Source organism: Salmo salar, chromosome 06, assembly GCF_965601325.2.
Source record: "Salmo salar chromosome 06, fSalSal1, whole genome shotgun sequence".
Lineage (NCBI taxonomy): Eukaryota > Metazoa > Chordata > Actinopteri > Salmoniformes > Salmonidae > Salmo > Salmo salar.
The window spans coordinates 65,447,728-65,473,399 of record NC_138296.1 but is presented as its reverse complement, the minus strand read 5'-3'; the positions used below and the strand labels follow the sequence as shown (position 1 = coordinate 65,473,399).

Below are 25,672 nucleotides of genomic sequence, written 5' to 3'. Positions count from 1 at the left end.
TGGTGCCTCCATAAGAGGGGAAGGTTGAGAAGATTCTCGGCTTCACTCTGACATCACCCTCCTGAAAGACTGAGCGCTCCAAACGTTCTTCAAGTCTTGTCCGTTGGTAAGTTGAAAAAGCAAGCAATTCACTTATGATCATTACATAATCAAATACCAGGTTTGTGCAAATTGCATTCATGACATTAGAAAGTGAGATGTAATGGTCTCTTTATTACGGAAATGCAAGGGTCTCTTAAAATAGTTAAGTACATTGTGTCTGATTAGTTGTTGGTAATACTATACTAGACAGTCATAATGCATAGACAGTGAGGTTAATCAATTGACATTTACATTAAAGGGATATTTTATAAGGGTGCATGAGATTTGCTGACCATGACTAAAAAGTAATGACATAGCCTATAATTATAGTATTTATAACATGTGAACATACCTGTTTAACAATACTTAGACTGCACGTACATCTTTGATGAAAAACTATCTGCAGTGAGAGGTTTTTCCTCAGAAAACGTTGATAGGCAAAAATTCAATTTTGAGTATGCGTTCAATAAATGACCCTGAATTAAATTGCGGCACAGGAAACTGTAATGGAAAGGCAGGAAATAATTGTAATGTCTTCTTGTGCCTTCTGAATAAAGCAATCAATGTTTGGGGGTTTAACAAGGTCGGGTCCTTGGTTCCCACCAGATTGGAAAGGTCTGTTGTTGTAATGGCTCCTGATATCTGGGCCTCATTGGCCTTCACTTATCAATGTACTCAATGGTTCAAATTAACCGATAAAGAAGGTCCTTGATTGACGACTCATTGGTACATTTTAATTAGTACTGTTTAATTCATGCTGTTATGAGATCTATTCATTCTCTAAAACATTGCTTAAAACATTAAATACATTTTACTGTTGTAGTCGCAACAGTAATCTACCATGTGATAAATCAATTCTATGTTTTTCCACAGCAAACTGTCTAACTGATCAAAATGGGTGAATGGGACTTGCTGGGCCGGCTGCTGGACAAAGTGCAGTCCCACTCCACGGTCATAGGGAAGATCTGGCTAACTGTCCTGTTTGTCTTCAGGATCCTGGTCCTTGGGGCCGGGGCAGAGAAGGTGTGGGGGGACGAGCAGTCAGACTTCGTCTGTAACACAGACCAGCCTGGATGTGAGAACGTCTGTTATGACCACGCCTTCCCCATCTCACACGTCCGTTTCTGGGTGCTTCAGATCATCTCTGTTTCCAGCCCAACCCTGGTGTACCTGGGCCATGTCCTCCACATCATCCACGTAGAGAAGAAAGTCAGGGAGAAGATGAAGAAGCAAGCACAGGATGAGCAAGCAAATAACTTCCTGAAGAAGGGCTACAAAGTCCCCAAGTACAGCAACGACAATGGAAAGATTAACCTGCGTGGCCGTCTATTACGCAGTTACGTACTGCACGTACTGGTGAAGATCCTTCTAGAGGTGGGGTTCATTGTGGGACAGTACTACCTATATGGCTTCACCCTCCAGGCCCGCTTTGTCTGCGTTCGCTTCCCCTGCCCTCACAAGGTGGACTGCTTCCTGTCCAGACCCACAGAGAAAACCGTCTTCATCTGGTTTATGCTGGTTGTAGCCTGTGTGTCTCTACTCCTCAACCTCATTGAACTCTTTTACCTGTTTGTCAAATTGGTCAAAGAGTGTCTGGACAGAAGGCAGGACTACACGGTGACCCCGGTCACCCCTGTCCTGGAGAGGAAGGCCTTTGAGAACAAAGACCAGATGATCCAGAACTGGGTCAATCTGGAGTTGGAGCTGCAGGGGAGGAAGCTAGGCAGTGGGGTGACGAAAAGTGTGGCTTCTGAGGAAAACACTGCTAACATGGGGGAGGTCCACATCTAAGGTGTCAGCTTTTGAACACATTCTTTTTCACACAACCTGCTTGTTTGTTGACTCAATGATTCGCATGCCAGTCTACAGCCATACATATTTCTCCTAAATATTAAATTACATATTGATCATGTTTTTATGTGATAAAGGATTCATGTTTGAGCTTGTACCACAGACAAATATTGTCTAATATAAATATGTTTCTTTATATTAGATGCATTCCTTAATTTTCTAAATATTTCTTTGGGATTTGTATAATTGGTTGTGACATTGCATGTATAAGTAGATGTCATTCATATAACACAATAATCTTGATTTAATAAATTATTATTTTATAAGGAAATTATTCTGGCTGGTATTGTGTTTGGTTTGAATGTTTCGGACACCATGATACCTATTTTACGAAAAACTCTGGGCTCTGTGTTATCAATTCATTACAAGACAAAATGGTTTATTTAGATGTGTTCCTGTTAAGACTGTTGAGTGCATGCTTCTTATTGTTGTGGGTATATATCTTTCTGTCAGTCATTATATATGGCCCTTCCTGTCAGTCCTGTACAGGTTAACTTTTAAAATGGCATTTGCTGATTATGACAACGTGACAGGGAACCTGACGCAATCCTTACCACCATCCTCCAAAACTCAAGGTTCAACTCATGTTAGCAATCAGTTGGTCTTAGAGGTATATTTTCCATAGAGTCAGGACCAGGTAGGAGGCAACTTTTTTCTCCTCACTTCACATTTTCCTATCCTTTGAGTCATTAAAAAACAAAAACAAGTAATAGTTTGTTCTGTAATTCTTTTGGATCTAATGAATTTTTATTGAAGTTATTATAGTAGTAGACTGTTCAGTACGTAAGGTGTTTGGGGTGTACTGACTACCATGCAATATCATAAAATATGAACATATTATTAATAGTAAATAAGGCATACATCAACTTTTCCTCATTATCAATACATACTAGACATGAACTATGATCTAGCCTGTCATGTGCTTTTTGTTGCTCTTCATTATGTGACTAACTGCTTACATTTTAAGTTTTTTTTGGAACGAGGGTTATCTTTCAATATAGAAGGGTTATTACATACAATGTTGTTATATATATATATTGTCTTTATTTTATTTTTATTTCTTTCACCTTTATTTAACCAGGTAGGCAAGTTGAGAACAAGTTCTCATTTACAATTGCGACCTGGCCAAGATAAAGCAAAGCAGTTCGACACATACAACAACACAGAGTTACACATGGAGTAAAACAAACATACAGTCAATAATACAGTAGAAAAATACATCTATATACAATGTGAGCAAAAGAGGTGAGATAAGGGAGGTGAAGGAAAAAAAAGGCCATGGTGGCAAAGTAAATACAATATAGCAAGTAAAACACTGGAATGGTAGATTTGTAGTAGAAGAAAGTGCAAAGTAGAAATAGAAATAATGGGGTGCAAAGGAGCAAATAAAATAAAATAAATAAATACAGTAGGGGAAGAGGGAGTTGTTTGGGCTAAATTATAGATGGGCTATGTACAGGTGCAGTGATCTGTGAGCTGCTCTGACAGCTGGTGCTTAAAGCTAGTGAGGGAGATAAGTGTTTCCAGTTTCAGAGATTTTTGTAGTTCGTTCCAGTCATTGGCAGCAAAGAACTGGAAGGAAATACGGCCAAAGGAGGAATTGGCTTTGGGGGTGACCAGAGAGTCTTAATAATGATAGAGGGATATCAGTTTTAGGAACTTGGTCTTGATGCTGTTGAGTGCGTGCCCCAAAAATCAAATTAATGATTAAGGATAAAAAGAGAAGTGGAAAACATTGACAACTTGACTCATTGAAAAGATGGGCCTTCTACTGTCAAATTAATTAACTGGTTATTTTCTTCTCTTCTTCAGAAAGCCATTTAACATCAGCAAACATGGGAGACTGGGGTTTTCTTTCCACGTTACTGGACAAGGTGCAGTCCCACTCAACGGTCATTGGAAAGATATGGATGAGTGTCCTGTTCCTGTTCAGAATCATGGTTCTGGGTGCTGGAGCGGAGAGCGTGTGGGGCGATGAACAATCTGGTTTCATATGCAATACGCAACAACCTGGTTGTGAAAATGTCTGCTATGACTGGATCTTCCCCATATCACACATCCGTTTCTGGGTCATGCAGATCATCTTCATCTCCACTCCAACTCTTCTGTACCTGGGTCATGCCATGCATGTCATCAGCCAGGAGAACAAGCTAAGAGTCATACTGCACAACCAAGAAGATAATGGCATGTTGAAGAAGCCCAAATACACAGATGAAGCAGGGAAGGTCAGAATTAGGGGAGATTTGTTGGGCAGTTACATGACCCAGCTATTCTTTAAGATCATTCTAGAGATCGCTTTTATTGTGGGCCAGTACTACCTGTATGGGTTTGTCATGGTCCCCATGTTCCCTTGCTCCAAATCTCCCTGTCCCTTTACTGTAGAATGCTACATGTCCCGTCCCACAGAGAAGACCATATTCATCATCTTCATGCTGGTGGTGGCCTGTGTGTCTCTGGCTCTGAATGTGATTGAGGTTTTCTATCTGCTTTACACAAGAGTGAGATGTGGCGGCTCCAAGGGGCGCACTCATCACACTACCTCAGCAGCGAACCCTGCCTCCCTCCGCTCCCATAGGTGGTCTGGTCGCGTGGATACTGAGATGGACCCACTGAGACAGAACAAGATGAACCTGGAGTTTGAGAGTGGCCAGAGTTTAGGGGGTAGTCTGGATGGAGCCACACAAGAGAAAAGGTTGCTAGGTGACCACTAAAACACTTGAAAGTTAATTAGCCATGATTGTACACTACCTGTTTTGCTTGCTTATGTTTATTGATTTAAACGCAGTGCACTAGTAGTTCGTGTATTTTATGTATTGATGTCGAATCTTTTGTATTGTTGAAAATCTGAATGAATACACTACCTGTTTTGCTTGCTTTTGTTTATTGATTTAAACGCAGTGCACTAGTAATTAGTGTATTTTATGTATTGATGTTGAATGTTTACTGTTCAATTGTGAACTACTACAAAATGAAATGTTACCCCTAAATGCCAATACACCTTGATATCTGTGAAATAGAAATGTAATTCAGTTATAATATCCCAATGGTATGTTCTATGTAACATTTTCTGTCATAGGAAGCTTTGGGATTTTGGAAATCTATTTCCCCAGTCAGATGAATTTGTGGATACTATTTCTATGTCTCCGTGTCCAGTATGAAGGAAGTTAGAGGTAGTTTAGTGAGCCCATGCTAACTAGCGTTAGCACAATGAATGGGAGTCTATGGGTATCTGCTAGCATTGAGAAGTTGATAAAGGGCCCCATTGCCAAAATCCATACCACCTGGGGTCTTGAAATTATTTGTATATTGCCTGATGAATGTTAACAACCGAGAAATTGTCTATCCTACAATACAATCTAGATATGCAGTGTTTATTTGTTTGAAGGAATAAATAAAATATATTGTAAAAAAAAATGTTTTAAATATTTGTATTAATGGTGGTTGCATGAACCTTAGAGACTGAAAACTCATCAAACAATCACTGAAACATGTTACAATAATACACATGAAGGAATAGTTGAGTCTCTTTGGACAGCATTTATGGAAATATTGCTTTTAAATGAACATCACTGAAGAATAAGATCTTAATTTGATCACTATTTTCTTGCTGTAGTGTATTTAAGGTTTATCAACACCTACAAAAATACATTAATTAAAATTATAACCTAATAATTCACATTTCCTGTTGCTGCAGGATTATTTTCCTGCTGTAGCAAACTGGCTCAAATTAAGATCCTACATCTGTATGTCTCCCAACTCTCAAAATAAAGTGGCTTATTATTATACCAGAACTTTGTAAAAATACCAATCCAGACAAATGTTCTAGGAGTGCTAGACTGTGTACACTGCATATGAAAATATTGCTATAGGCATAACTTGAAAATAAGGAATGGCACATCCTCCAACCCTCACAATAAAGGGGCTTATAGCTATAGTATAATAAAATAAGTATCCTTATTTTTTGCCAGAACTCTATTAATGTCAATCGTGGCACATATTCTGAGAGAGCATTGTCAACAACAAATATACAATTTCATACAGTATACTCCGAAAACTATCCAAAGAAATCCCCCACCCCTTCAAAATATTGATTTAAGATTTCATGAACTTATATTACCCTTTGCCTACCTAGACCTAGACCACCCACATTTTCTATGAGAAATCATTAGCAAAGTCTATGGCTTAGATTACAATGCAATTTCATGGTTATTACTGACTCATTTGGAAATACAAAATGACTCAACTTTAAAATGTACCTTATCATTGTTTTGCCAATTATTAACTTGTACAATCATTCCCAGGAACACATAATTCTAAACAGCAGATGTATCATTTCCATGTACAACATGTGTCAGCTCGCACGACAAGACAATTGTGTAATTCGACAAAACTAAAGTTCAAGGTAAACTAGTAGCAGTACGTAGCATTTCAACATTTGCCACTACAACTGGTGGATGTTGTGTTCTGCCCAGAAGGTGTCTGTTTAAAGGTAAGACATATTTAATGAACTATTTTGTTGTTTTCACTTTACATGAAAACACATAAGAATGCAAATCTAACATCACTAAAACCAAAATGATTTATGGATAAGCTTAAACCATTGTAAGATGGACAACCTAGGCTTAAACATATCTTTAACCTACAAACAAAAGTTTGAGTTTTTATTTAAATATTGATTTTGTGGTATTTGGGACATTTTACACTTACATACTTTGGGCATATCATAAAAATAAAAATAAATAATTTGTAAAAAAATGATACTCAAAACAGAATGTTCAGTCAGGCCCATAATTATTGGCACCCTTGATAAAGATGAGCAAAAAAGGGAGTATAAAATATTGAGCTATATTGTATGCTCAAACAAATATAGAAATGATTTTATACTATTACAATTGCTCAGAGAAATAGATATACAGTAGTTTAGAGATTTAGATTAGAGATCACATTGGGAGGTATCTTAGACCATTACTGCAAACAGAATCCAGATCCTTGATATCCTTGGTCTGTGCTTTTGGAATCCCCTCTTCAATTCAAACCACAGCTTTTTAATGGGGTTCAAGTCCAGAGACTGAGATTATTTTGTTGTCAATTAACCATTTCTCTGTGGATTTTGATGTTTGCTTGAGGTTATTGTCTTGCTGGAAGATGCACTTTTGTCCGTTTTAGCCTCCTTGCAGAGGCAACCAGGTCTAAAATGTCCTGGTACTGGGTTCATGATGCGTATGACCTTAACAATGGCCCCAGGACCAGTGGAAGCGAAATAGCCCCATAACATCAAATATGTTGGTGGTGGATCTTTGATGTTATGGAGCTATTTTGCCTTCCACTTGTCCTTGGGCCCTTTACCAAGTACCAGGACATGTTTAGTGCCATTATCCTCACAAGATGAGGTATTGAAAGGTACTGAAAACAGGGTTGCCAGTCATTTTGACCAGTATCTTTTTTAGATTTTTTAAATGACTGAGCAATATTTTTTTTTATTTTTATCTCTGAGCAATTCTATTAGCATAAAATAATATTACAATATACTGTAGCTTAGATTTGTATTATTTATTTTATAGAGTGTGTATTTATCAAGGGTGCCAATAATGTTGGATATGACTGTGATGTACTGCATATATAAAAAACATTATATACACTGCTCAAAAAAATAAAGGGAACACTTAAACAACACAATGTAACTCCAAGTCAATCACACTTCTGTGAAATCAAACTGTCCACTTAGGAAGCAACACTGATTGACAATAAATTTCACATGCTGTTGTGCAAATGGAATAGACAACAGGTGGAAATGATAGGCAATTAGCAAGACACCCCCAATAAAGGAGTGGTTCTGCAGGTGGGGACCACAGACCACTTCTCAGTTCCTATGCTTCCTGGCTGATGTTTTGGTCACTTTTGAATGCTGCCGGTGCTTTCACTCTAGTGGTAGCATGAGACGGAGTCTACAACCCACACAAGTGGCTCAGGTAGTGCAGCTCATCCAGGATGGCACATCAATGCGAGCTGTGGCAAGAAGGTTTGCTGTGTCTGTCAGCGTAGGAGGCCGTAGGAGGGCATCAACTCAGCAGCAGGACCACTACCTCCGCCTTTGTGCAAGGAAGAGCAGGAGGAGCACTGCCAGAGCCCTGCAAAATGACCTCCAGCAGGCCACAAATGTGCATGTGTCTGCTCAAACAGTCAGAAACAGACTCCATGAGGGTGGTATGAGGGCCCGACGTCCACAGGTGGGGATTGTGCTTACAGCCCAACACCGTGTAGGACGTTTGGCATTTGCCAGAGAACACCAAGATTGGCAAATTCGCCACTGGCGCCCTGTGCTCTTCACAGATGAAAGCAGGTTCACACTGAGCACGTGACAGACGTGACAGAGTCTGGAGACGCCGTGGAGAACGTTCTGCTGCCTGCAACATCCTCCAGCATGACCGGTTTGGCGGTGGGTCAGTCATGGTGTGGGGTGGCATTTCTTTGGGGGGCCACACAGCCCTCCATGTGCTCGCCAGAGGTAGCCTGACTGCCATTAGGTACCGAGATGAGATCCTCAGACCCCTTGTGAGACCATATGCTGGTGCGGTTGGCCCTGGGTTCCTCCTAATGCAAGACAATGCTAGACCTCATGTGGCTGGAGTGTGTCAGCAGTTCCTGCAAGAGGAAGGCATTGATGCTATGGACTGGCCCGCCTGTTCCCCAGACCTGAATCCAATTGAGCACATCTGGGACATCATGTCTCGCTCCATCCACCAACGCCACGTTGCACCACAGACTGTCCAGGAGTTGGCGGATGCTTTAGTCCAGGTCTGGGAGGAGATCCCTCAGGAGACCATCCGCCACCTCATCAGGAGCATGCCCAGGCATTGTAGGGAGGTCATACAGGCACGTGGAGGCCACACACACTACTGAGCCTCGTTTTGACTTGTTTTAAGGACATTACATCAAAGTTGGATCAGCCTGTAGTGTGGTTTTCCACTTTAATTTTGAGTGTGACTGCAAATCCAGACCTCCATGGGTTGATAAATTGGATTTCCATTGATTATTTTTGCGTGGTTTTGTTGTCAGCACATTCAACTATGTAAAGAAAAAAGTAATTAACAAGATTATTTATTTCATTCAGATCTAGGATGTGTTGTTTAAGTGTTCCCTTTATTTTTTTGAGCAGTATATTTGGTTATTGAAAAAAAACTGAATTATAATGTCTGATGCTAAAATATTATACGTCAGATTTTGACTCAGAATACAGTTAATCTCTTGATAACAGACAGCATGTGAAATCTCTCCAGTCAGGCAATGTGTTTTATAGCTTACTTTACTCAAAGAAATAGCCTTAATATCCCATAAACAGCTTGTGTTCTTCTCCCCGTAACACAGACCGCTCTCTGTTCATCTACTCTGTGATTTTTTTTACCCATTTAATCCTTTTTCATTCAATCTCATCATAGATTTCCAATCATTTGTCAGAATGTTGCCAATAGTGTAACTCAACCTTTCGCTTTGTTTTACCAAACGTATTTATGTTTTTTCCAGCTTCTTTCTAGCCAGAGGTAACAGCAAAAATGGGAGAGTGGGGATTCCTGTCATCACTGCTGGGCAAGGTGCAGTCGCACTTCACGGTCATTGGAAAGGTTTGGATGACCGTCCTGTTTATCTTCAGGATCATGGTCCTCGGAGCAGGGGCGGAGAAGGTGTGGGGCGATGAGCAGTCCAATATGATTTGCAATACCAAACAGCCCGGCTGTAAGAACGTGTGCTACGACCACGCCTTCCCCATCTCCCACATCCGCTTCTGGGTCCTTCAGATCATCTTCGTCTCCACCCCAACGTTGGTGTACCTGGGACATGTCATGCACGTCATCCACAAGGAGAATAAACTGAGGCAATGGCTGAGTCAGGCAGGCAATGAGATGGGGAAAATGCCTAAGTATTCTGATGAGAAGGGTCATGTCAAAATCAAAGGTGAATTGCTGGCTAGTTACACAGTCAATATCTTGTTCAGGATTCTGCTTGAGATAGCGTTTATAGTGGGTCAGTATTACTTGTATGGGTTTATTCTGGAACCCAAGATTGAATGCAGCAAAGCTCCCTGTCCGTTCACTGTAGAATGTTTCATGTCACGACCAACAGAGAAGACCATCTTCATCATCTTTATGCTGGTGGTGGCGTGTGTATCTCTGCTGCTGAATGTGGTGGAGATATTTTATCTGATCTGCTCTACGTGTGGCTCTGGCTCAAGAAGACGAGCCAAACAAGTCCCAGCCATCGCAATGCACAGCTGTCTGGATGGAGGCAGCACTGCCTGAAATCATTGATCACCACTCAGCTATTCAGTGGCAGAGAAAGGATGACACTGAAACTTTTCAGTCCTAAAATAATGCAGTGTCTAAAAAATATTGTTAGGCTCGGCTTGATTCTATAAGTATGGGTTAATACAATGCAGTACGTGTAACAGGACCAAAACTTTGAGCTTTAATTTATTGTCCTCTGGTTAACCAAGCCAACATGTTGTATTTGTTCATGGTGTGCAATAGAAGGGAATCAAATGGATTGCAACCTAATTTTCAGCGGTCTTGTCACTCCTCAGTGTGATCATGTATGAATCTTAATATAATGTGATTCATCATACATTGTTTGGGTTATTGAAACCACACTGACCTAAAGTGACCAAAACAAAATCCAGAAAATATTTGTGACTTTCAATATTTGTAAATATGTCAGTTTGATTTTTGTATTTATTTTATGTGGTTGTAAATAAAATGTAAAAAATGTGAGCTTTGCCTAGAGTGTATTTTATGTTATAAGATGAGGAAAACATTTAAATAACTATAAACAGGCGACTGGTGTGATGTTTTATACCATCATATTTTCTCCTGTCAATATACTGTATGTACAGCATATAAAAAAGTAAATCGTGCAGCAAAACTAGACTATGATGTGTATACTGTATCAGTGATTTGAATGACTCAGAAAAAAATACAAGCCGTAAATATAGCATTGTCTTCTTCGGTCAAGAGGTGCAACAAAATCTTCATGGTAATAATGGACTATAGCAAATGTGTGTGCAATGAGGCTGTAGACTACAGGCTGTATGTATATCTGCAGGAATGTACAGTATATTGCAAGTCAATTATGGTTTAATTTTATGAGACGCAAGTACACTGCTCAAAAAAATAAAGGGAACACTTAAAAAACACAATATAACTCCAAGTCAATCACACTTCTGTGAAATCAAACTGTCCACTTAGGAAGCAACACTGATTGACAATAAATGCCACATGCTGTTGTGCAAATGGAATAGACAACAGGTGGAAATGATTGGCAATTAGCAGGACACCCCCAATAAAGGAGTGGTTCTGCAGGTGGGGACCACAGACCACTTCTCAATGTATGGTCATATTGTTGATGTTTTATTTTGTTTGCTATTTTATTTTTTGCTCCCCTCTATCGTGTACCTGGGCCCCTAGTCCCGTGTCGCAGGCATCCGGGGGGAAAAAAGCAGTTTTGTGTTTGTCTTTCTCTGCCACCTCCACCTGGTTGAAGCCACTCACCAGCTCCAGGGTGGGGAACCAGCAGGCGCCACTCAGTGCATCCAGGATTCTTCACTTCTTGGGAGTGGGTAAGCATCTCGTCTCGTTGTAGCATTCAGTCTCCTGTAATCCATCCACATCTTTATTGAGCCATCCTTCTTCATAACAATAACTGTAGGTGAGGAATGCGGGCTTGCCGTCTCCCTGATAATCTTCTGCTCTAACAGCAGTTTGATGTGAGCCTTGACCTTCTTCTACTGACTTGGTGGAAAACATCTGTACCTCTGACATACTGGAACATCATCTATGTGAGGAATCTCATGTTCTATCAGGTCAGTGTATCCTACATCTCCATCCCCTTTAGCAAAAACATCCGAGTACTTACGCAGTAAACCCCTGACCTGTTCTTCCTGAGATGGACTCAATTTGTGAAACTGTAGATCGTTCACCTGTTGTGAAATGGATGGTTTATCTGGTTTTGAACACACCTGAATATGTTCTATGAATACAGTAGACCTACTCTCATCGGGAAAACCTGTAAACATAACCTTTGTTTCTGAACTGCTAAACACCACCTCTGCTGACTGGGCGGAGGCTAAATGCATACCTGGTTCCAGATACACATTCGCTACCCCCACATTCATAACTGGCATCATTAACTGGCCTGTTTCTTGAGCTATAAAGGTGATCAAGATACCTGCTGGTAAGTCACCTTCCTCTGGTGTCAAAGATTCTAACAGTACTGGTACCCCTGAGCTCAGCCCATCCTGGCAGCCAGTGGCTGAGACCAACTTCATAGTGGGATTAAAAGGTCTGCAGGGGAGAGAAGATTTACAAACTTGTTGTCCTGTATGTCCTAGGCTCAACATACCTCTAAGGCCTGCCTAAATGTGGCTTCACACTGGTATCTGGCAGTATTGTGGACCATGATGCTGCTTGAGAATGCTGAAATAATTTTGAATTACATTCATTCCCACTGGTCCTGGAACCTCCCCTTTTCTCTCCCTGATATCTGGGTCCATGGAGTCCTTGACAACTAGAATTCTATAAGGACCGACGCTGGAGTCGAGAATCAGGTACGGGGAGTCAACATTTCATTAGGAACAGACATGGAACAAGACAGGAACAGCGTCAGCACACGGATATACAAAGACAGACGACAATCAATGCAGCAGCGGGGAACAGAGCTGGGGAACTGACAAATATAGGGGAGGTAATAAACAGGTGATTGAGTCCAGGTGAATCCAATAAATTGCTAATGCGCGTGACAAGGGAAGCAGGTGTGCGTAATGATGGTGGCAGGAGTGCGTAATGCTGGGGAGCCGGCGCCCTCGTGCGCCCGGGGGGAAGACCGGGAGCAGACATGACAGAATTCCCTGTTTTGGCCTCCCGAGATTGGCAGCAGTCTAAGGCACTGTATCGCAGTGTTTGAGGCATCACTACAGACCCGGGTTCGATGTTGCAGCCGGCCACGACCAGGAGACCCATAAGGCGGTGCACAATTGTCCCAGCTTCGTCCGGTTTAGGGGAGGGTTTGGCCGCCTGGGATGTCCTTGTCCCATTGCGCTCTAGCGACTCTTTGTGGCGGGCCAGGCACATGTACGCTGACACGGTCGCCAGTTGTAGTGTTTCTTCCGACACGTTGGTGGGGCTGGCTTCTGGGTGAAGTGAACAGTGTGTCAAGAAACAGTGTGGCTTGGCAGGGTCATGTTTCGGAGGACGCATGGCTCTCGACCTTCGCCTCTCCGGAGTCCGTACGGGACAAGACTGTAACTACCAATTGGGGATATCACGAAATTGGGGAGAAAATATATAAATATAAAATAAAATAATTTTGGTTTTGAAAGGGTTTTACCTATTACCAGTACATCCAACTCTAGGTTGCCTACATAAGGGATGTCTAGACCCTTTTCTGCTTCAGCACAAGCCAACCACAATCTGACAGCAGACCTACACCTTCAGCTTCAAGGTGTAGGTTTCTTTAAAGAAACTCTCTGTGATCATGCACCCCGTGGAACCTGTATCAATCAAACAGTTTGTATCTAAAACCGTGTCGGTTTTCCACAACCAACACGTGGCCCTCGGCCGAGCTGGCATGGTTTGCCTCCTGCCCCCTTGCTAGGTTGGGGTTCACATTCTGGTTACAACACCTGGCTAGGTGTCACCCAAGAAACGCACACAAAAAACAACGAATTCAGTCACATTTTAATCATTTAGCAGACAGTCTTATCCAGAGCAAATTAAAGGAGCATTTAGGGTTAAGTGCCTTGCTCAAATGCACATAGGCAGATTTTTCACCTAGCCGACTAAGGGATTCAAACCAGCGACCTTTCAGTTACTTGCCCAACGCTCTCAACCACTAGGCTACCTGCCGCCGTTAACCCAGATGTCGGTAGCCTATGCATCTAATCTCCTCTAACATTCCTAGACATATGAGATATTTAAGTCACAACTCAGCAATGTCTCATTATTCATTACAACATCCCAGTGTTACCTGCATATGCCACACCCCATGGTGGTAAAAGGGTGTAACACAAATGAAACATCTATGCAATACATTCAATCAGTGTTACACAACAGAGTCAGAGATCACTGGTAAAATCAACAGCATTCTACTGTATTTGGGATCTCTTGTTATAGTTGTGAGGTCTACACTGCATGGCTTTCATCAGCATGGATATCTATACATGAGAAAACTAATTACGAAGATAGACAGCGATTCAACCGGACATCTAGCAAAACGCATCTTTATCAAACTGTGTTTGTCATTAAGTGCATACATCTCAGCTGCTGAAGGGCTGCTACGCCCCTGCCTAACCTTTGACCCAATCAGGTAGAACATCTCAACCACATTGAGGAGCAAAGAGACACAAGCCATCACCTGCAAGAAGATGATAAAGATAGCGTTCTCAGTGGGCCATGACATGAAGCACTCTACACGGTCTCCCTTACATGGGTATCCACTGCATTTAATCTTACTGGGCAACACGAAGCCATACAGGGAATACTGACCCACTATGAATCCAACCTCAAATAGAATCTTAAAAAAACACATGAACATGTTACTGACAAGCAAGGTCCCCTATATGTGAACTTTCTCCTTGGCATCAGTGTATTTCGTGGTGATTTCACAATTCCATTATTTCCTTTTGATTGTTGGTGTCTTAGCTGGTTCTCCCTGCGGATGACGTGTATGACATGAGCCAGGTAAACCCGAGTGGTGGTGGAGATGAAGACGATCTGAAGAACCCAGAAGCAGATGTGGGAGATGGGGAAAGCCCGGTCTTAGCACAAACTCTTACAGCCCGATGAAAGTGTTTTGCAGACCATATAGGATTGTTCATCTCCCCATACTTTGTCGATCCCTGCCACCAGTACCAGCAGTCTAAACACAAACAGGACAGTCAGTCAAACCTTCCCGACAACCGTAGAGTGGGATTGTACTTTGTCCAACAGGAAGGCAAGAAAGGACCAGTCCTCCGTGATTGAAGTTTGGCTAATTGGTCAAAGGGAAGACAAAAAAAATGAAAACGTGATAATAATTGTGTTATTACAAATGTAAATAAAGTAGTCAGCCGATGTTCTATGTAACATGTTTTGCTGCCACGTAAGCTCAAGGATACAGTACCACCTGAATACAACTGTTAAACCAAAGCAGCTTTCTTACCTCAGAGGTGAGCACCGTCTCTTCACGCCAGTTATTTTCTACTGAACTCTCTTGATGAATTGGATTCTCTCCTCTTACAGTTTGACATCGGTTTGTATCATTATGTTGTCAACACCGTCCACCCCGATACTCACTGACACCCTGCATGATTTTCATTCCTCTTTACAAATGTTTAAACCAAGGAAGGTGGAACTCATGTTCTTCCTCAGAACTGCTTTTTCAACTAAATATGTTATCATTGGTCAGTCAACACCCAATGTCTCATCCCTGTGAAGGAATCAAGTGTCTGTAAATCCAAAAGGCCATGGTGGATTCATGGATGTTATCAAACACGACCCATGGTATTTGGTTCTTACCTACTGTAGAGAGTAGGCAACTGTACTTTTCAAAGATGTCTAACATCAACAGATGCGTTTACTCATGGAGGATCTCAGCTGTGTACAATCATTTCAAGTACTGACACAAACATTCAGATAAGACAAACATCCGGTAAGAACCACTAACTTTCTGCAGACAATACAGTCAGAGAGGGTTGAATGACTCCACGGAGTGTGTTTGGATCTCACATGTTTAGATCTTCTTTGTGCTGAAGTTAACATGAGGTGAGGGTGGAGCATCAAAAGGTCATCCACTTTTCAAGGAAATGACCCATTGTTGCATGGGTCAAATTCATAAGTGAAGTCTGATTGGTGTAAAAGTGTGACAACAAGCATGCAGTGTGACTGTGAGTCAGGCTGACCAAACCGTCAGGTTTATAAGAATGGCCTACCCTTTCAGTCTTTCAACATCCTAATCCATGGGCACAAACATTATTCCTCGCCTCCGGCTTGTAGATTAAAATGTATTTCTGACCTAAGCAACAAAACTGGTGAGTAAATCAGTTTTGTACAAACTGAGGATAATACAGTATATCATGTAAACGTAGATGTCAATAGAAATATACAATAAACTATCATAGATTTTGATTAGAAATTATTTAAACTTAATTTTAAAATAGTCCTGTGAAACAAATGTACTTCTCCAGTCGGGTTGACAGCTCACTAGTCTACTATCAAAGTCAAAGTATAATCTTAGTAGGATTTAACTATTTCTCTATGAAGGGATTCCTGAATAAAATGTTAGACTACTCCTTTTCTTATTCCATAGATACTAATCAGCCGCAATGGGGGACTGGTCATATCTTTCTAAATTACTGGACAAGGTGCAGTCCCACTCAACGGTGATTGGGAAGATATGGATGAGTGTCCTGTTTATCTTCAGGATCCTGGTTCTGGGTGCTGGAGCGGAGAGCGTGTGGGGCGACGAACAGTCTGATTTCTCGCAACAACGAAGAACCTGGTTGTGAAAATGTCTGCTATGACTGGATCTTCCCCATATCACACATCCGTTTCTGGGTCATGCAGATCATCTTCATCTCCACTCCAACTCTTCTGTACCTGGGCCATGCCATGCATGTCATCAGCCAGGAGAACAAGCTAAGAGTCATACTGCACAACCAAGAAGATAATGGCAAGTTGAAGAAGCCCAAATACACAGATGACCGGGGGAAAATCTAAATCAAGGTAATACTGCTGCGTAGCTACATGACCCAATTGCTCTTTAAGATAGCGTTAGAGCTCGCTTTTATTGTGGGACAGTACTACTTATACGGGTTTGTCATGAAATCCTTCTTCCAATGTCAACAAGAGCCCAGTTCCAAACTGGATGCTGAATACTTCATGTCCCGTCCTACAGAGAAGACCATTTTCATAATATCCATGCTTGTTGTGGCCTGTGTGTCTCTGCTTTTGAATGTGGTCGAGGTGTTTTATTTGATTTGCACTAGAGTAAAATGTGGAGCCAAGAAACAGTGCCCACTGCATATTAACTCATCTGAGAACACAGCCACCCTCTACAATGAAGCACCAGCATGGTACTGTATCATGGATAGACATAAAGATCACTCACTCATGCCTTCACAGATTCCAGAGCGAAGCTGAACTGTTGGAGGAACAGAAAAACACGTGTTAGGCTTCCAATAGATTTCACTTGATGATATTCTGCTCTGTGAAGTGACATACTGTAATGGGTGGCCTACAAGTAATATAAAAAGTGTAAAGTTACATTCCAGTGAATTCAGTATGTATTTGTTCATATTACAGTTCATTTCTATGCTGACAGTGCAATGACAAATGTTTGGCAGGCTATGTATACTGTTAAAAAGAAATTAGAAAAACACCACACAGCCGCTCATTCCCAGAGCATACACTAGATGGCAGCATAAACTTGGTGATTGAGATCACGTTAACAGCACTGCTGATCTGCAGTATAGGCTATATGTTATAGTCTTATCTATAGGTCTAGTTCGATGTACATAAGCACACGCAACACAAGTTACCTTTCATGTCAAAGTTCCATATTATAGTGCAACATAAAATCGGTAGGTTTCTTGATGAATTAGCCTTCCCCGTAGCTCAGTTGGTAGAGCATGGTGTTTGCAACGCCAGGGTTGTGGGTTCGATTCCCACGGGGGGCCAAGTACGAAGAAGAAAAAGAAAAAAAAAGATGTATGAAATGAAAATGAAATATATGCATTCACTACTGTAAGTCGCTCTGGATAAGAGCGTCTGCTAAATGACTAAAAAAAAATAAAAAAATAAAAAACTCTCATCTTGATTCATGTTTGACACTTTCGGTCTGTCATTTTTATTGAACCTTTATTTAACAAGGCAAGTCAGTTAAGAACAAGTTCTTATTTACAATGACGGCCTACCAAAAGGCAAAAGGCCTCCTGCGAGGACGGGGGCTGGGATTAAAAATACATGAAATATAAATGTAGGACAAAACACAAGAGAGACAACACAAAACGACATAAAGGGAGACCTATGACAACAACATAACATGGCATAAGAAATGATGAAAAACAAGATGATCAAACATGTTTTGATCTACATGCGATTAATATGAATTATTTTCACCCATTAAAACATAGCATATTCCACAACTAGGCTACTAGTTTACAGGTTTGCCCACAGGACCTAATACAGAACGCTTTAGTATAGGCTGTAGACTTGGTCTTGGTAAAGTTTTAAATCCATACTGGTCTGAAAAAGGTGTTATTAATCTTTGTTATAAAAAAGGTTCATTTTTCTATAGCACAATTACATTTCAGTAGAAGAAAAGTACAGAAACAGAGCGTAAGGATGTCTAAGTCTTGACGTAGGGGTCAGGTGACTGACTCCAAACTTTTCTCTCCATCGTTACTTTTTTTTTCTCTCCCCCAGCCCGTATGTGGACTGTTATAAGCAAGGAAAGTTTGACAAGTCAGTCTCAGATTCTCCGTGGTCCCAAACTTGGATTTCAAGAAAGCGGTGACTGTTTTGAAGAAGTGACGGAGAAAGTCCCTAAGGGCTCTCTTCTGACTTCTCAGTAACTTTCCAGGTAAGCTTTGCGCTATATCAACTGCCATTATTGACATGAAGAAGTAAAAATTCGTATCTATATATGTTTTTTGTCACTGTCAGAAGAAACTAATTTGCGCTCAGATTCCAGGCACGCTGTGCCAATCCAGACGCATTGTATTTCTATAGGCTATCCGATATAGTATGGTCCATACTAGATCCTTTATAAAACATTTAATTTTTTCAGGGTTTAACAAGGAAAAGTTTAAATGATCCATCTGTTTCTTTTGCTGTTTTATTTTTCCAATTGCGTGTGTTTGGTGCTTTTAAGATAAACGAGTAACCTGCGGAAAATTACTCAAAGCAGCATGGAATGAATAATTATTACACGCTTTATAGAGGACTTTAACTGAACAGTTTATAAATTGTAAACTGGGGATTGATTTGTTTTAAAACAAGCTACATCGTAACCAAGCATATTGACATGTTTCATTGATATTTTTCTTTGGCCTTATAGAAAATCTTCATGAAATGTGATCGAGTTGGGCTACTCGGATTTTTAAACGTCTTCCTTGCATCTTGAGAGCACAGTTTAAATCCTCTTCCAATGTAAGGAGATCTTGAAGTTGAGCTGATGTGCTTACAACCTTACAAATTGCTTTATTCACCCAACTTCTCGTTTCATTGCTGTAATAACATAATGTCAAGATCAGAGATCTCAGGGGGACGATGGCATCAGTGGGTTTCTTACTGTAGATCAGCAACGTCTACATGGACGTGTTTCTTCTTCTTCTAGTTTCCAAATGGTACTGTGATATTAAATAGGCCTATAAATGACTCAGTGAAACATTTTTTAAATATATTTTTTTACATCATGGTACCATCATTATTGAGTAAGAAGCAGTCCTTGGTTATTTTCCACTATACTGTAGGCATCCTGTACAGTAGCCTATGGAGTACAGCATTAGCTAAGTGAAGCCATGCTGTTGGTACACCCTCCAACAGATGGCTTCTACTGATCCATGTTTGTTAATTGTGCAGTCATTCCTGGGATCTTTATTCGGGTAGTATTCATGTTTACAAACTTGATTCCTATCTGACATGCAGTGTCATTAGTATCTGTAAGAATTGGGTCTTTGTAGCGGAGCTAGGCAGGTCACTAAAATGCATACAATGAACTGGGGCCCTGTGCTCCAGACTCAGAGGCTCAGAGAGAGCGTGTTCCAGACACTCCCCAGCAGGAGAGCTGTTGGTCCCCAGTCTTAGGCTTGCACTGAGAGCAGAGAGTATCGTGCCTTAGTACAGTATCGCGCCTTAGTACACTGTCCACTTCCTTCATAGGCTGTATAGGTAGAGTTTCTACCAGATTTTGGGAATGATATCTACTGAGGATGATAGTTAATGAGGATAAGAAATGGCATCTATTCTGAAGACCGTATAGTTATTTTCTCAGCTGACTAGTAAATGCATGTGTTATGTTAGGAACAGTAACTGTGTCTACAACTGCACGACATTTCTTTGAGACTGGGGGGGGGGGGGGGTATTTACATAGCAATCCTTAGATTACACAGTACGGCACAATTTAACATTGACAAATGCTTACATACACGCGATTTGACATCTTTTAATTTGGTCGGCGTCTCTTATTTCTGCGTTGTTTCATGTTTATTACAGTTGTTAACAAACAATGGTTTGATGAGAAACAGGTCCCCGGCGCATGTTTTCATACCCTGCTGATGAAGGGGAAACAAATGTCTGCGCTTGTGTTTCCCCAACCTGGGTCCTATCATCTACCATTACACTGTTCACTTACTTAGTATTTTAAAAAGTTCCATCAACACTGGTAGGACCACACAATGTGATCCTCCTCTCGTTACTTCCAATAGGAAGACAATAGCCTTTAAAATGGCTCTCCGGATTGACGATTCATTAAGCATAGTGAAAGGTGGCGCTTGACATCGGTCTTGTTCAGGTCTTTTCCGGCAATTGGATTTGTTCTGTGCGTCACTACAGCCATCACAAGATTTTCCTCAAACATTGAGATGTGTTTGACACATTGACTCTGTACCGGTACCCCCTGTATATAGCCCCGCTATTGTTATTTACTGCTGCTTTTTAATTATTTGTTTTTCTTATCTCTTACTTTTTTGAAACTTTTATTTTGACTTGTATTTTCTTAAAACTGCATCATTGGTTAAGGGCTTGTAAGTAAGCATTTCACTGTATGGTCTACACCTGTTGTATTCGGCGCATGTGACAATTAAAATTTGATTTGATTTGATCCAATTCACAAATGTAACTTGAGATATAGTGCTATATAACCGTGTTTACTGTATATAGGAATATGTTTGAACACTTACAGTATATTCATTATTTTCTGTCTAATTGCAGCTAAAACTCCATCATGGGTGACTGGAGTGCTTTGGGGAGGCTACTGGACAAGGTTCAGGCTTACTCCACGGCTGGAGGGAAGGTGTGGCTCTCTGTCCTCTTCATCTTCAGGATCCTGGTGCTGGGGACGGCTGTGGAGTCTGCCTGGGGGGACGAGCAGTCCGCCTTCAAGTGCAACACCCAGCAACCTGGTTGTGAGAACGTGTGCTACGACAAATCCTTTCCTATATCACATGTAAGGTTCTGGGTGTTACAGATTATCTTTGTCTCGACGCCGACTCTTCTCTACCTTGCCCATGTGTTCTACCTGTTGAGAATAGAGCAGAAGATTAACCGCAAAGAGGAAGGGCTGAAAACCATCCAGAACGACGGAGGCGACGTGGACGTACCTCTGAAGAAGATTGAGTTAAAAAAGCTCAAGCATGGGCTGGAGGAGCATGGGAAGGTTAAGATGAAGGGAGCCCTCTTGAGAACCTACATTGTCAGCATTTTCTTTAAGTCCATCTTTGAGGTGGGCTTCCTGGTCATACAGTGGTACATTTACGGCTTCAGCTTGGCCGCTGTCTACACCTGTGAGAGGTCCCCCTGCCCTCACAGAGTGGACTGTTTCCTCTCCAGACCCACTGAGAAAACCGTCTTCATCATCTTCATGCTGGTAGTCTCTCTGGTCTCCCTGGTTCTGAATGTCATTGAGCTCTTCTACGTGACGTTCAAGAGGATCAAAGACCGCGTGAAAGGGAAACAACCGCCCGTCCACTACCCTGGCACTGGGACATTAAGCCCCACTCCCAAGGATCTGTCCACCACTAAGTATGCATACTATAATGGCTGTTCCTCTCCCACTGCCCCCCTGTCACCCATGTCACCCCCGGGGTACAAGCTGGCCACTGGGGAGAGAACCAACTCCGTTCGCAACTACAACAAGCAAGCCAACGAGCAAAACTGGGCCAACTACAGCACAGAGCAGAACCGCCTGGGCCATAATGGCAGCACCATCTCCAACTCCCACGCACAGGCCTTTGACTTCCCTGACGACACCCAGGAGAGTAAGAAAATGACCCCAGGGCACGAGCTGCAGCCGTTGGCCCTGATGGACCCCAGGCCTTGCAGTCGAGCCAGCAGTCGCATGAGCAGTCGGCCAAGGCCAGACGATCTAGATGTCTAGCCCCTCCCCAGCCCCCCCTGTCGGTGGCCTTGGCGCCAGAGAACAGAGAGTACAAGGGGGGCGGGGGCAGGGCGGGGCAGGGCGGGGCAGGGCGGGGCATAGCCCATTCACTGTCCTAACTAGAGAGTCAATAAAGAGACATTAAAATACTTACACTGTTGGAGGTACTATACATTTATTGATGACTTTGAAACTAGTGGAGCTAACAAGCTTTAACAACAAAAACATCTAGTGGGCGAAGAACACGTGACCCTGTTCCGATAACTGTGCCCACGTTTCACTTTAGAAGAATATGCCTTGGCGATGTGTTAGTTATCATGTTTTTACCTGTAGGTTTCATTATATGGCCTCACACAGTTACATTCCATTTAGAAAGATTGCACTTCAGTATAACAGCAATGTGTCTTTTTTCCATGCTTTGCAAGTAGTTTGAAAACATTTGGCTTGTATGTCTCCGTCACACTCATCTTCTGTATGACTTCCAAGTCTGTCTTGTGAAACAGGATTGTAAGAAGGATGCTCAGTTTCATGAATTAATATTTATTTATTAGTAAAAGTACATCCACCACTAGATAAAAAATGTACTACTATCCAAGGTCATATCCATAGAAATGATATAAAGTCACCACACCCAACTGCATATTTATTGATAATAATAAAAAATGATTAATACAATACCATTTTCTCAACAAATAAGAGGTTGCTTTTATTATCGTGGACTGTCATTTCCTGATAAACTTTGAATTTATGTGGTGTCGGTTGTTTTATTTGATATTTGTTGTTTTGGGTTTTGTGGGAAAGTGGTTGCTTTCAGATTGTGGACTCAAGCTGCTGTAAGAGAAATACAGAGCAACAGTTTTTTATTTTGGGTCTCGAAGCATCTTTGAAAGAAACCTTTATTTTCTTCTCATTTTAAAGTGTATGTCTGCTTTTTCTTTTCTTTCCTGTAGGATGGTAGAGGAGGGCAGTAGAATGATTATTTGTGTTTTACCTTTGGAGTGACATTTTTCTTTTTTTTTTAACTCAATTTAATCATTTCTGCTTGAGAGATAGATTTTTAGTACTGTAAATCAAGCTAACTGTTTCACCAATGTGAGTTTTTAGAAGACTGCTTATAGAGCTGGACTAATATTTAGTCAAATATATTAAAAGGTATATGCCAATGTAGCTCCACAACTACCAAACACTTGTAGATGGGATTTCAATTGGACATTTTCATGTTTTCTGTGTTTTTTTCTCTCCCAATATTGCATCATGGTATTTCGGTACGTCAACAGAGAGTTTCATGGGTTATTCAGCTACAATGGTGTTTGCACTGAGATCTTGACTACGGTGTAATATGAGGCAAAAAAAGTGGCAAATGTTTTCTGATATGCATGTTACTAATTTATTTTACTATACACCAGGCAGAAATCACTAGAGTACATACATTCAGACAGGGCTTTTTTTTTTGTGACCGCTGGTTTCAATGATCTCAAAAGGCTAAAGCAAAGGGCCTCCATTCAGAATACAAGACACACTTCGGTGTACATTTGTTTAATAATGTGGTCAGCTAATGTCATTCCATGGAAATCCACTGTTGTACAGTGTGTAAGTGCATGAGAGCAAGAAAAAAAAAAAAATTAATTATATCTGTGAAAGGCTTTTTTTAACCAATAAAGATTTTTTCTTTCTTTACAAGTCTGGCATCATATGCACCTCATTCTGCCTTTCCTCTTCTTGATTCAGTATGTGTCTATAGTCTAGACTCATTGGGCCACCAGAACCTAAGTGCCTTAAAAATAGGTATGAAATAGATATTATGGTCAAAAGATACATTTGTCATGTGTTGAGACTACAGAGTAGCCTTTCTTCTATCATAGGTAACACCCCCCCCCCCCCCCCCCCAATGATCATATATGATCCCCTGCTCGTGGATATTAAGAGAATGATAAGTACTATATAGTATATGTAGTGAAAATGCCTTGGAGACTTTGAAAACTTCATAATATGCAAAGACTCAGCACTTTTTTCTCTTATCCAAGTTTCCTATTTAACCTTTCCACAAAGCTAAATAAAACCACATGTTTGGATCCAGTCTGTAGACCACATGTGGCTGGAGCCGAGGAGAAAAGCTCGACTTTGATCCAATGCTAATTAATCTACATTTTTAATTTAACAATGACTTTTTTATCAGGACTTTTAAACAAGATGTCACTGTAAGACACAAAAACAGTTGAAACACACCATTTAAAAGAAAAATATTTATTACATAATGCATTTACATAACAGTAGATACCAATTAAGAACTATTGCCAGAGTTTGAAAAGTAACAGAGCAGCAGTTTACTCAATTAAGATAAAGTTATCTAAAATGTGTTTCAACAATCTGTATTCTCTGTTTAAAAGCAAATACATTACTGTTGAGTACTAAATGGCAGAAATAGTTCAAACGTAAAACAAAATTAGCAAAACTAAATCACAGCATTTTCACATTTCAAACAGTCGTCCTAGCACATTTGAAAGCATTCAGAAGGTGATGGAAATCTATAGTACTACAACTTCTGACTCTCTGGTGCAGATGCTAACCACATGCATACTTGATAAATGTCAAATAAAGTCCTGTGATTGTAACTGCACTTGGTGCAGTGGTCAGGTTAGAAAGACAACATTTTACTGTGTTTATGCATGCTTCTTTTTAGACAACAAGGATTCAAATGAGAACAGCTTTACAGCGCGTTAAGCTTTATTTTCTTCACAGACTACTGTAAACCTCAACGTCTGAGTTACATTTCCACCGCCTGTTCAACCGTTCAGACCACAAGGCCAGGGCGGTGCTACCAATACATACTGTAGTAAAGCTAATAGAAACAGCTGGTGCCTGGTGTAGACCTCACGTGATATTTCACGTCACAAAATAAGCTTTTAAAAGTTATTTATTCCTTTTATCATGTCAGTGGGGTGGAAATGAGTTTTATTAGGCATCTTTGACAGATTAGCCATTCCCTTGTCCTCTAAAGGAAAACTACAGATGAATGGGTAGCACAACACATCAAAAAGTGAGATAAACTATCTACTGTACTGTCTATGGTAGATATAGCCCGGTCCATAATTATTGTCAACCTTTGATAAAGATGAGCAAAAAAGACTGTATGAAATATATAATACAAATACTGAGCTGTATTGCATATTGCAAGCAAAATATTCCCATAACATCAAAGATCCACCACCATATTTTACAGTGGGTATGAGGTACTTTTCTGCATATGCTTCTGTTTTTCTACGCCAAATACACCACTTCGATCGGAACCGGTGCTATGATCAGATGACATGAAAATAGAGCTCTTTGGCCACGCACACCAGTGGTGGATTTGGCGTTGAAAAACAGAATCATATGTAGAAAAGTACCCCATACCTACGGTAAAATATGGTGATGAATTTTTGACGTTATGGGGATATTTTGCTTCCACTGGTCCTGGGGCCCTTGTTAAGGTCAAGGGCATCATGAACTCTACCCAGTGCTAGGACATTCTACCCAGTGCTAGGACAAAAACCTGGTTACCTCTGCCTTAGTCAGTGTGATTAATGGGGGCTTAGCTAAAGCGGTGTTTGTGAGACAAGGACGTATCCCAAAGGGGCCT

General features: G+C 41.0%; 4 protein-coding genes and 2 pseudogenes across 4 annotated transcripts; 5 read left to right on the top strand and 1 right to left on the bottom strand.

Annotated features, from left to right (window-relative positions):
- Positions 1-528: 528 nt before the first annotated feature.
- LOC106607914 (gap junction Cx32.7 protein) lies at positions 529-2,147 on the top strand. The gene has a single exon (XM_014205393.2). It carries the CDS (start codon positions 976-978, stop codon positions 1,870-1,872), a length of 897 nt encoding a protein of 298 aa, XP_014060868.1. The 5' UTR covers positions 529-975; the 3' UTR covers positions 1,873-2,147.
- A 330-nt stretch (positions 2,148-2,477) lies between these two features.
- On the top strand, positions 2,478-5,346 carry gja13.1 (gap junction protein alpha 13.1). The gene is made up of 2 exons (XM_014205121.3): positions 2,478-2,569; positions 3,745-5,346. Exon 2 carries the CDS (start codon positions 3,768-3,770, stop codon positions 4,641-4,643), a length of 876 nt encoding a protein of 291 aa, XP_014060596.1. The 5' UTR covers positions 2,478-2,569; positions 3,745-3,767; the 3' UTR covers positions 4,644-5,346.
- An 886-nt stretch (positions 5,347-6,232) lies between these two features.
- gja12.1 (gap junction protein, alpha 12.1) lies at positions 6,233-10,694 on the top strand. The gene is made up of 2 exons (XM_014205391.3): positions 6,233-6,421; positions 9,454-10,694. The coding sequence occupies exon 2, from the start codon at positions 9,483-9,485 to the stop codon at positions 10,224-10,226; it is 744 nt and encodes a 247-aa protein (XP_014060866.1). The 5' UTR covers positions 6,233-6,421; positions 9,454-9,482; the 3' UTR covers positions 10,227-10,694.
- Positions 10,695-13,629: 2,935 nt separating this feature from the next.
- LOC106607621 (gap junction Cx32.2 protein-like) lies at positions 13,630-15,218 on the bottom strand (annotated as a pseudogene).
- A 1,051-nt stretch (positions 15,219-16,269) lies between these two features.
- Positions 16,270-17,253, top strand: LOC123743470 (gap junction Cx32.2 protein pseudogene; annotated as a pseudogene).
- Positions 17,254-18,390: 1,137 nt separating this feature from the next.
- On the top strand, positions 18,391-23,733 carry LOC106607775 (gap junction alpha-1 protein). Its single transcript, XM_014205120.3, has 2 exons — positions 18,391-18,537; positions 20,889-23,733. Exon 2 carries the CDS (start codon positions 20,902-20,904, stop codon positions 22,051-22,053), a length of 1,152 nt encoding a protein of 383 aa, XP_014060595.1. The 5' UTR covers positions 18,391-18,537; positions 20,889-20,901; the 3' UTR covers positions 22,054-23,733.
- The last annotated feature ends 1,939 nt before the right edge of the window (positions 23,734-25,672 follow it).